The following is a 12,799-nucleotide window of genomic DNA, read 5'->3' as shown; positions in this document are numbered from 1 at the left end:
ACATTTCATGCCACTTTAGCTGGCAACAGCCTTAAAAGAGGATATACTTTACAGCAATGATATGCTTCTTTAAAGTATCACACTGATCATTTACTGCCTGTGAACTTCAACTTCTCTGAAAAGGGAAACCCAAAAATTCACATGTACCCTGGAAGTTGAGCATGCATACAGTATATAGCTGCACGGCACATCATGTAATAAATAAATAAATGTGTTAGTATTTTTATTATATATATATATAATATTACTCCGCTTTATAAGGGAGGTGATGTACTTGATATTAATAACTATAGACTAATATTTATTATGTTCTATATCTAAAGTTTTTGAAAAATTAATTTATAAACAACTTTCGAATGATTTATCTATTAATAATATTATATCATCATCTCAATCTGGTTTTAGGTCTAATCATTCCACAACTACTGCATTACTTAAGTTTACAAATCATGTGTTTTCAACCTCAGATAATGGTAAGCTTACAGTTGCTATTTTTCTTGATTTGACTAAAGCTTTTGATTTGGTTGATAGTTATCTGCTTTTAGATAAACTTCATGGTTGTTCAAAAAATAAAATTTTGTGGTTTAATTCATATCTGCACAACAGGAAACAATGCGTTGTCCTAAATGGGAATAAATCTGATTTCCTGATTCAGCAAAGAGGTGTGCCTCAAGGTTCAGTTCTGGGACCACTCCTTTTTTCTATTTATGTAAATAATCTACCATTACTTCTTAAGAACTGTCAGGTTCAACTTTATGCGGATGATACTGTCATATATACATGTAATTCTGATCCTTTACAAATTCAGTTATCTCTTCAATCGGTCTTTAATAGTTTACAAGACTGGCTTTTGGCTAATAAATTAGTTCTTAATAAAACCAAGTCATATACTATGATTTTTGGTTCTAGATATAAACTTAATTCTAAAACCTGTTCTTGTGTTATTTCATGTGAAGACGGTACTCCTCTGCATAGAGTTGACACTATTAAATATCTTGGTGTATGGCTTGATTCTAAACTCTCCTTTAATCCACATAATAATCATGTTTTACGAAAAGTCAATGTTGGAATAAGTATTTTGCATCGATCTCATGGTCAGTGTTTTCTCTGGTTGGACAGTGTTTTCTCTACTTCCTGTTGGCCTTCTGTAGCTAATCGTAGCTCTGTGTAGCTGTTTTTTTTTTTTTTTTTTTTTTGTGGTGTTTTATTGTTTGCCTGTTTGTTGATGTTTTGTTAATTGTAATCTTGTTATGCTCTTTAAGTTGTAATTGTGTTCCATTGTAGAACGAGATGATACATCTCAAGGGGTTAATCCTAATAAATTCTAATATATATATATTAGAATGGCGAAGGGTGACTTTTTTAATTGGGTATGCTGAGTGATGAAATTAAGACCCCCGTCCCCAAATATGTGTGTGTATACAATATTATTAATATTATTTTGCAACAGTAATAGGCCAATATTTCTGTCCTAATTTCTTGTGGCATTTTAAGGTGGTTCGTATAAACCCTCGAGCTGTCATTCTGCATTGCGTCTGTTTGAAGCTGAAACGGTTTGCTCATTTTTCAACTAATGCTCTTCATTCCAAATTTGGAGAAATGCCATCATCCTCATCTCCTCTGGGTCACTGTGTGCAATTAGCTCTTTATAATCACCTGTGGCACCCAAAAACACAATCACGCTAATGTCAAAGTGAACCTGAAGCATGTTGCATCTGTACGTCATATGGAACCATGGACTCAATCTCATTTGTATGCAAGTGAGTGTATTTATCTCATCTGTAAATCCTAAAGCTCTATGATTAAAAGGTGATACAGATCAGTTACTGGTATGGTTCAATACACCAATCCAGGCAAAAATCCAGGCTTCCCAAAGCTTGAGAATGGGCTCTCAAGCAAACATCAAACGCTGATTATTCCCGTGTTTTATCGCAATGTGTGACAATCTGACAAAAGCCTGTGCGGCTTCATTTGCATATTGTACATACACTTATAGAGTTCAGAAAACAGCTAGGATACAGCCCAGAGAAAGAGAGAGAGAGGAATAATAATAAATAAATCAAAAATCTTGATGCTAGTTGGGGTGCAACCCAATTTCACAGCTTCATGATTGAGTGGAGCAGCATATGGATGTCGGCTATGTGACAGTCCCGGCATATCACTGTATATTAGCGCAGTCTGTCACGATACATGTCCAATCGCGGGAATGTTTATCAACTGTCTGCATGTGAAAGATTTTTTTTTTTTTTTGCATGCCATTTGGTTGGGCTCATTGCTAGCATGCAACGTCGGAAAAGAAAGCCAGCGCACCACAAAGAGAATAAACAACATTCAAAACAATCTGCCTCGCAAATCACACCTTAACTCCTGACTCAAGGGTAATTTATATGCACAGAACAGACACGGGAGGGAGGGGGGTTCGGGAGGAATTGCCAAGCTTGCTAATCACATCAGTCATCAAACTGCCTTCTCTCAAGCTAGGCTCCATCTCATGGACATTAAAATGTCTTTACCTCTTAAAGGGGGGCAGCCGCGACTCCGGTTTGGGTGCGTGAGGAGAAAAGCTGGAAAGGGGCTGCAGCAGGTAATCACAAGTTGCAAACCATATGCTCGCACCATCTGCCTCACACATAACACATACACACATCTAAAAACGGGCTACCTTGCAGGAAAAACTCAATTATCTATTAAAGCATATGACAATTAGGCATTGGACAGAGAAGGTGTTTTTATAAGTACTGTACACGTTTGTGGTGCCTATGCCTTCAGGCGATCAGCAGTGACCTCCGGGACACAGACTCTTCTGGGATAAAAACAGAGAGACGTGTGAATTTTTCCGAACTGATGTATCTGTGATACGTTATTGATGTGCGATTCGTTTCAGCAAAAGTGTTAATGTTGTGCTGAATGTGATGACGCAAAAGAGATTTAGTACTGTGAAAAGGCAAGACAGCAGTTCTATATTCTGTTCTGTGTTGTCTGATAAGCAAATGACTCTTCTGAGCGATTCTTTTAGTGAATCATTCTAAAAGACGGAATTGAATCAGACCTTCACAGAATGAATCACTGAATCAGTGACACTGAAGACTGGAGTACTGAATGATGCTGAAAAAAAAATTCAGCTTTGGATCACAGGAATACATTTCATTTTAAAATATACTCAAATAGAAAACAGCTAAATTGTAATAATTTCACACAATATGACTTTTTACTGTATTTATGTTCAAAGAAATGCAGCATTGGTGAGCAGAAGAGACTTTCAAAAGCATTAAAATCTTACCGAACCAAAACGTTAGAATGGTCGCGTATCTAGTCTTTTAACAAGCATTTCTCACAGGAAATGATGAATGGTTTGAGGATGAGAGGGGCATGCTCACATACTTAACTAATGACAGCACTGTATGCTAATTCCATCGGACACTCCCTGAATCAGAGAAGCAGCCGAGGACCAATCAAGTGAGAGAGCACGGTTCCATGTGTGACAACAAAGAGCTCATGGATGAGTCACATGATATTCAATGACAAATAGCACAGCAAAGCCCTCACAAAGACAAGCAGTGGGAACTGACCTACATTCAGTGGTGAAAAGTGGGCTGGAGCCCAAAAAGAGGCCAGCAGTGTGATACCAATCTCAAAAAAAAAATTGCCACAAGCCACTCTGCACGTGAACATTTTTAGCCCAAGTAGGCCTATATCGCGAGGTTTGAAAAATGAGAGCTGAGCTAATGTAGCAAGCCTAGTCTGCTTTTAAGGTTACTAGGAAACTTTTTCTGTTGGCTAGTTTGAGGGTAATCATATATAACTGCGTACACCTACAAAACTAAAGATGTTTTTAATTTTACACCTTGTCTCAGAGACACAACACTAACGCCCAAAACTTCTCTCTCAAATAAAAAAGTGTGAAAATTAAAAAGACGTCAAAGCTTTCCATCTTAATGTGTTTTGTTGTAGCAGTGAGGTTTTCAAAGGGATAAACTGAAAAAGTTTTCATGTGCAAACTATTGAACAGCTGAAGCACTGGAGCATTATTAAAGCATTTAGATTTATAAAAACAATTATTAACATTTATTAAAATAACAATTAGTTAATAAAATATACAATTAATCATACCAATATATTACTATTTAAATGCATAGTATTACAAGTAATAGTAGTAATAATATGAATAAAACTATATGTATGTGTGTGTGTAAACAAAGTGATCAAATTTAGTTATTAACAATTATTATTGTTATTATAACACTACATTCGATTACATTATATGTGTATGTGTTTGTGTGTGTGTGTGTGTTATATCATCGTAATAATAAATACCATATACTTTTACCTAAATCATTATTATATGTAAAAAAAAATGAACATCATTAGTAGCGTATGGTACCCAAATCACACAATTATCATTGTTATTATTATTATTTTTATACGACGAGTTTTCTACTCAAAAAAGAATCAAAAACCTAAGCAACTTTCATTAGATCTTCGTTCAGAGTTGACTTCCTCCCCGAGTTCAGTTTCCATCGTTTGAAATGACACAACATGATAATCCAAATCAGCAGGATTAATTATTCACCACATCCTCACTTTCGACGTCATTACACAACCCCAAGAATAGACGTGCCAAGAAGTCTTTCCATGTTCCAGCAGAGCGACTGCGACACTGCACTTAAACGAGGAAGTCTGGATGGCTCTCAGATCGCACCAATCAGCAGATTCGGCCACACTAAACACCGGTCCCGTGAAGAGGGTCAAACCACCTGAGAAGAACCAGGCCACCACCCTGCAGGGCCTGACTGTTCCCGTCACATCTGCTGATCTTCACACGCTACATTACTGGCCTGGCCATCCAGCTGCAAGTAAAAAACCCTAACATGTCAATCAAAATCAATCATTTGATATCGAAAAAAAAAAAAACGTATTTGAGAAGGTTCAACACGAAGGAGTTTAGAAACCGGTGACTGTCAATTCGAACCGTCCAAAGCTGGTGAATTTGGCAAAACTTCCATCGTAATCATAAATTCATATATTCACAGCGCCAGTGGAACGGCTTCAGACTGTTCACAACTAACGAGACTCTTCGGCACGGCGAGAGGAGAAAAAAAAAAAACAGCATGAAGTGAAAATCCGTAACTTGCAGAAGTGGAGGTCAGTCTGAATTCACTTCTGAGCAGGGGTGGGTGGGATAACTTATTCTGTGGCTTCAAACTAAAGCTTTATTCCATCATTAAGCTGTATTTTTGGGTGATGCCGGCAAATGGGGACTGTGGGGGGCTTGATGAAGTTGCCCAAGTATAATGAGGGCAGATCAAACCAAATTGAATCTGTATGACTATGAAGTAAAAGAAAGTAATGCTCAAACTAGCCTGTAGCCGTTATGAGTAATGACCAATCAACACCATCTTAGGCACAGCTGCATTGTTAGTCTGACAGCGGAGACCCTCCAAAGTGTTAGCTAGCGCTGGACCCGAGACACAGCTGAGCGCCAATCAGGTTCTTTAACAAGGTGGGGGTCAAATGGCAAAAAAAGACCCTTGGCTCGCAGACCTGTCAAAAGCTGGTGTGTAAAACTTGAGTCAGGCAGATAAATGTGCTAGGACACTCATTTGAAAAAAAAAAAGTAAATAGTAGCTACAGGTACATTTTTCAAATATTCATTTAGATGACTCAAACTCCAAATGACAGAGTCAAACAGGTTAATCAAGATCTTTAAAGGAAAAGCCAAAATTGCTACAGCTTCTTTCTTGGAAACCTTGTTTTTACATTACAATTAGAGATGTTTACAAAAACAAGTTTGATCAGATCTATTGCTCATAACACTGATGATGATGATTCACAAATTATACAGTTCTGCGAAATTCTGTGAAATTCTGGAATCCTCATTTTTACTCACCGTCATGTTGTTCCAGTTCCTGTGTGAGTTTGTTTCTTCTGCTGAGCACAAAATGTTGGTAACCAAACTGTTGACTAAAGCCACTGACTTCCATGGCATGGCAAAAACTAGAAGACAACTGTTCGGTTACCAACATTTTTCAAAATATCTTCTTTTGTGCTCCACAGAAGAAACAAGCTCATACAGGTTGAGAACAGCATGATAACTGATGACTGAATGTTCATTTTTGGGTGAACTATGCCGAAAAGGTGCCATCACATTAGTTAAAATTTGGCAAATTTTACAGGCAAAAATAGTGGATTGTCAATTTTTGATAGCGTAGCAATGTATTTATGAATCACAGCTCACACAAACACATATACACACAAATCACTTTCAAACCAAGTAGCTTTCTGTTAGTTAATTTGAACTTACATTAATGTGAAATCTGAAAATGTAGTTCTTCTGTGAAATTCCTGATCAGGTTCACGACACTAATACTTTAAAGCAGTAAAATATATAGCACCTTTACTTTTTTAAAGTTGAATTTAAGAATCCCATATAAATACAAATAGTATTTTGTATTTTGACAAGAGAGTAATCACCTAATAATGTGCACCCTAGCATCCCATCTGCGAGCAAGAATCACTAACATTTTCAACACTTTATTTAAATGTAACAAATGGAAAAAAAAAAAAAGACCAAACTAGTCTTTAACACCAATGAAATACACGTGGCCTGTGTGGAAGAGAAATAAAGCTGTTGGTCATCGGTGGAAAGTCACTTGGCTAATTGCAGCACAAGTGTAGTTGTAAATTTCAGGTCTATTATTTTTTATTGCTTTATTACTCGGGTGCAATCTGGATGAAAAGAGGAGGGAAGACAGGTAGCATCTGTCTCCACCTACTGCCTTGGCACAGTCAGAATCATCTGCTGGCTTTGGCACAGGGCATGAAAAACATCAATGCGGCTCACTAGTGCCAAGCACAAGCGTGGCAGTCATGCTTAATCCAATCTGGCAAAGCATTCATCTTCTAATGTTAGCTAAAATAAGTCACCTATGGCCTGTCAACCCCAGACCTGCGCTGGAGAAAGAAACAGTATCCTTCAAACAACTCTAGGTTCGAGATGCATGCTATTTTATTTATATGAGAGTTGTGCAAAGACACATATTTTCTAAATGAATTAGTCAGTTGGTTGCTCAACTGTCTTAAAGTATCCTGTATGTCATTCTTAAATTCACTTGACTCTACAAGTTTGGGCAAAGTAAGATTTTTTAAGAAACTAAAACTTATTAAGTATGCATTACAAGTATGCACAAGGTGACAGTATGCTTTCATATAAATGCTTTCCAAATCATCATATTAGAATGATTTCTGAAGGATCATGTGACACTGAAGACTGGAGTGGGTTGCATCACAGGAATAAATTACGGTAATGTAAATGGTAATAAAATTTCACATTATTACCAACACCATTTTTACTGTATTCATCCTCATCAAATAAATGCAGCTTTGGTGAGCAAAAGAGACTCCTTTCAAAAACCTAAAAGTTTTCCACCTCAAACTGTTAGACGATCTGTAACAGCTCACCTACAAACACATTGTTCATAGCAGGATGCTGAAAACGTGTGAGATGCAACACAGCGGTTAAGTGTATTGTTGCAGTAGTGGTGCTTTAAAGGGAAGCTGAATTTGAAGACACAAAGGTTTCACTGTACACACTGTATAGTTGTCTAACGAATGTATAATGTCGAACTTTTGAGACTATTTTTTTCCAGCCTTTAAAAAAGCTCCCCATAAAGGTAGCGAGACAACGTGATGTTGTGAAACTGATATGCATCACTACTAGAAAAAAGCATTCAAGAGTAAACTTGTGTGGACGGAGAGGGAAATGAAAGATGACACAAAAACAGAAGGTGGTTTCCTCTAACTGGTATCTAGTAATAACCTGATCAACACTAGCTGAACACCAAAAAAAGACCCTACCACTTTTATTGGTCGCTGAGCTCATACCACAAGTTCATGAGTTAGATTCCGACAAAGTGATAAAATGAAATGTAATGCAACTGAAATGTAGATGTAGGTCCAGTTGATTTGTCTGACTTCACTTTACCGCTAGAGAAACTGAGCTGATCAAATATCAAATTAGGCTAAGTGACATATGAGGTGAGTACAGAGGCAGAATGTCTGATGAGACACAACGAATGCCCTTGAACGCTTCATTTTACCACAACAGCTCTAGAATCACCCCATTTGGCTACAGAAATATGCAACCCAAGATCCCTCATGATTGAACAGCATGAAACTCAAGAACTGGGCAGAGAGCAGTTAGTCACATGCTTCACTTGGAAACAGGAAAAGATCTGATATTGTGTAAACCACAACATTCAATTTGCGACAAGATATTGTCTGTGGCTAAGAACCTATTTGTTATCTCAGGTTGGAGTTGGTTCCTGTCCTTCACCCAACTTCTGTTTGACCCTAAAGCCTCTTAACATTTGTTCGGTGTTTAAAATATATTCCCTGTGTTCCCAGTCATGAATGACCGGCCTTTTAAAAATATATACTGTATGACTCGCATTATGCTATTTTATCACTAAATCTTTCAACTAGCACAGGTTGAATTTCTTTTTGTAACGGACTGATCCTTTGCTTCGAGCTGAGATTATGCACCTTAAATTTTGAGTGAAAAAAACATTATTTGTGGATGATTTTTTTCCATATTTAATCAAAAACTGAGATGCATAAGCTCTAGGGGTCGACCGATTATCGGCACCGATATTTAGCATGTTTAAGTTTATCATTATCGGTCATTTTCAAAACCAATTTGCCGATAAAATAATTTAAAACCATTTAAAGAAAGCTTATTTTGACATCATTTTTCATTTTTACACCACACGTATATATCGGTTTAAAAAAGGGGCTGGACAATAATTCAATATCAATACAGTACTATAAATAAATTCATTTTCAGAAGTTTACAGGTACAGAAATCTGTTGTTGGTGTTCTTGCAGGTGTTCAATGCCTCTTGTAGTATCAGAATTATATTGTATCAACAGAATTAAGAAATATATTGTGATACACATTTTGGTCATATCGTCCAGCCCTAGTTCAAAATATCGGTCTACCTGATCTGTAAAAATCAGTATCGGTCCTGAAAAGCACATAACGGTCAACCCCCAATGAGCTCAGCTCAATGAGGCCTATGATCAGTCAGTTCCAAAAAGAAATGATGTGATAATTTAAATTTGGTAAAATGTTTGAATCCAGGATTTTGTAATAATAATAAAAAAAAAAAAAATATATATATATATATATATATATATATATATATATATATATATATATGAAGTTGTAATACCCTGTCTGAGCAAAGTCAGTTGGCTTTAGTCCAATGCAATAACAAAAAGAAAATCCCATTTGGGTCAGAATGATGGGAACACAACATTAAAATGACGCTGTAATCCTGAGAGTCGGGGTCAGGAAATGAGACGATCGCCATCGTGTGATGACGAGGGAAGTGGGTTATAGCTCATTTCATCTTTCACGTCAGCGGCTGGACCGGGAATATTTTCCTTTTTCGGTCAGAGCAACAGCTGCTTCTGTGAACCACCTGCTCCGCACCTCCTCAGTGTCAGACAGAAAGAATAATGGTAGTTTCAGGGTTAGGAACAAAAATTGGTGATATTGGATACGCTGAACTTATAACAAGCACTTTTTCATATCCATTTACCACTTATTGAATCAAAACATGGGAATGTTTCTTTCATAATGGTCTCACTTCACAGCACAGCACAGCAGACGTTACTTGCTCCGTTAAAGCTGCGTGGTTTCTATTCAACCTTGCAGAGCTCAAAGCATACGAAGAGATTGACAAACCGAGATCGATATCGCTGCCTGCTGCCTAGCCTACTTCTTACACCAAATACATCTGCAGGTTTTTCTAAAAGGTAAATGCAAACGGTGCGAGAGATTATCTAAAATGGAAAGGCACCCAGGCCAGCCCATCAGAAGATCTGAACTTCAGATCTGGCCACCCTGCCAATCTACAGCAATCATTTCCTTCCTGTGAATCCCCTAGACGTGAAAAACACCTCATTTACTCATCCAATTCAAGCACAGAAAACAGCTAAGCATATCAGCCCAAAACTAGAGTTACACATACAAAAAGCGGTCAAGGTTTCACAGTAAAGGCTTTTAGATGGTACAAAGTTAGAGATATTTATTATAATTGATTGGATTAAGACTTCTATGCTTTAAAATGTCAGTCAATTACAAAGATTTAAATGTTGACGTTACAATATTTTTCACTATTGATGACAAGTTTTATGTGATTTTTAAATTTGGATATTCTTTTTTTTTTTGTGAATGTTCAGAAATGAAGATTGTTAGTTTATAATATGGCAGAAATGGTCATACATCTTTCTTAATCACAAACACCACATATTACTTAAAAGCCATGGAATACGAGCAGAGTTCATGCCATTTCAAAGCGTACTGACAGCAAGGAAGATAAAGTTATTGACTAAAAGAGAGGGCTCTCTAACATACCAGTTTCTGAATTTTGAATCAAATTATGCAAACACTCAAACAAAGCACATAACAAATGGAGAAATGAAGGCTCACCTTCATTTTCAGATGCTGGACAGGCAACCTGAAGGGCCAACTCAAAAGTTCTCGCAGGATTCTCGCTGAAAGAGGAAATACAAGTCAAACTCACTCACTTGGCAACTTAAAAACAACTATTTGGGACTGTTCAAGCAGCACTCAACGAACATTTTGTCATTATTTACCCTCTCGTGTTCTTCCAAACCTTCATTCTTTTGTTAAAAACAGAAAACAAGATGTGACTTCTTCAGTCTTCATTCACTCTCATTGCATATTTCCCATACAACAAAAGTGAATGGTGACTAAAAAAAAGTTAACGTTAAATACGTTTAAAAGTAAACGTTACTGCGTTAAAACCTCGACTTGTCATTAAACAGTAATGTATGTAATTAGTATGCTCCTGAGAATCCATGATATATTCTTTCAGTGTGCTATATCAAGTAGCAAATTACTAAAAGCTAATAGTGAGAGATGTTTATTTCAAAATGAAATATGTACAGCTGTCAACTTTAAATGGCTGTAGAGAGGAATGCGGCTAGGCTAGTTAGCATGTCTGAAGTAAACAGCCAACCGGTCAGCTGGACCTGTCAACTCCTCTCATTAGCTAAATCAAGCTAATTTAACTAACGTGTTTACACTATCAACTATCTCCATTTCAACCACACGAGACACTTTTATTACGGAGAGTGATAACGCGTAGCGCGAGAAACCGGAGGAATGAATGTGTGAAGGTAAACAAGTGTGTGCACTTACTTTATCCTGCTGTCCATGGCTAAAGCATCGCGTCAGCAGCTGCTCGCGCCGACGGCGGGGAAATAAATAAAAACACCGTCGCGAGCTGCCTGCGAACCTTCTAGTTTCGCGGCTACCTGACGGAGAGTCGCGGATACTGCTGCATTTCTCTATCTGTCGGCGACGCTTCCTGGACGCGTTGCTTCTGCTGCCGCTGCTGCTGACCGTTTCGGTTCCCCTGTGTGTGATGTGATCCTGCGATTAAACACCAGGAAGCACCTGGGTGGCGCGAGCGCGCGTATTTCAGCAAGATAGTAAAGAAACTCAAATGCCGTCATTACTGACTCGCCCCCGTGTTGTTCGAAACCTGTATGAGTTTCTTTCTGCTTTGAAATACGGAATAAGATGACAGGCAAGAAGTCCCAGTCCTAGTCTCCATTTACTTTCATTGAATGGCGTAAGATTCAACGGGAGTGAATGGTGACTGATATTCTCAATCAATCTAAAGTCTCTGTGTGTGTGAAACCATAGAGTGTGAAACATGCATGCATGCACAGGCATGTCTGGCCCTTCATGCTTTACAAATATAGATACTTATATTTATTTATTTTAGTACACCGCCAAATATTTCTGGAGAATGGACACATCTATAGGGTTTTAAAAATATGTTTGTTAAAAAAAAAAAAAAAAAAAAAAGGCCTGTTTAGAAGATAAACACTTACCTTTCTGGTAAGGCAAAGGAAGTGTAATTTCACACCGCCCACTTGTTTAAAAATAGCTGTGTTTCTTATGGGTCAGCCTAGTCAGTAAGACCTGTCGCAGTATGCAGGCATGTGTTTGTGTTTGCCTGTCAGTTTCCTGCGGAAAAATACTACAAGATTTGTGTGAATGTGGTTAACGAAGGGAACTCTCGGTACTTTACATGTCACTGGTTTGTCATTTCAAAATGAAATTAACCTGTTATTGTTTAGCAGATGCTGTAATTTCTTTTTTCTTAATACATTGTTAATCCTCTTCAGTAACTTGCATGTGAGATTTATTACATTCTACACTAAGGATTTGAATATGCTAGTCTGTATAGTTAATATGCACAGGTGAGAGTCAACTATAATAAAGGCAAATTAACTATAATTGCCTAAACTATGTTGTAAGAACAAAGATTTATATATATATATATATATATATATATATATATATATATATATATATATATACATTTCAGGTTGGTGCAAGTTGTCATGTGTTTTAAATGTCACATATATAATTTATATAATATTTCATTCATTTCATTCATTTTATTTATACAATTATTAATTACAACATCTGTTGTTCAAAACAATGGTATGGCTTTTATGTTACCTTTATATTTACTGTGTGTGTGTGTGTGTGTGTGTGTGTGTGTGTGTGTGTGTGTATATATATATATATATATATATATATATATATATATATATATATATATATATATATAATGTATATATATATATATATATATATATAATGTATATTGCATTTAATGATTGTTTATTTTATTTAACATTTAATTTTATTAAACAAGGTTATAACAGACTGATTTGATATGTTATCACA

General features: G+C 36.8%; 1 protein-coding gene across 2 annotated transcripts in view; it reads right to left on the bottom strand.

Moving 5' to 3' along the window:
- The window catches only part of LOC127988354 (DENN domain-containing protein 1B), a 91,097-nt gene extending 79,460 nt beyond the window's left edge, over window positions 1–11,637 (bottom strand). The window contains exons 1-2 of one of the 2 annotated variants that reach the window (XM_052591089.1): window positions 11,231–11,637; window positions 10,496–10,560 (exon numbers count right to left, since the gene is read on the bottom strand). In XM_052591089.1, coding sequence (XP_052447049.1) covers window positions 10,496–10,560; window positions 11,231–11,247 — 82 coding nt within the window. In that variant the 5' untranslated portion in view covers window positions 11,248–11,637. The remainder of the gene's footprint in view (window positions 1–10,495; window positions 10,561–11,230) is intronic. The other variant, XM_052591090.1, reaches the window with a different exon arrangement.
- Between the last annotated feature and the right edge of the window lie 1,162 nt (window positions 11,638–12,799).

The sequence above is a fragment of the Carassius gibelio genome, chromosome B22 (assembly GCF_023724105.1).
Source record: "Carassius gibelio isolate Cgi1373 ecotype wild population from Czech Republic chromosome B22, carGib1.2-hapl.c, whole genome shotgun sequence".
Classification (NCBI taxonomy): Eukaryota; Metazoa; Chordata; class Actinopteri; order Cypriniformes; family Cyprinidae; genus Carassius; species Carassius gibelio.
This window is presented reverse-complemented; position numbering and strand designations above follow the sequence as displayed.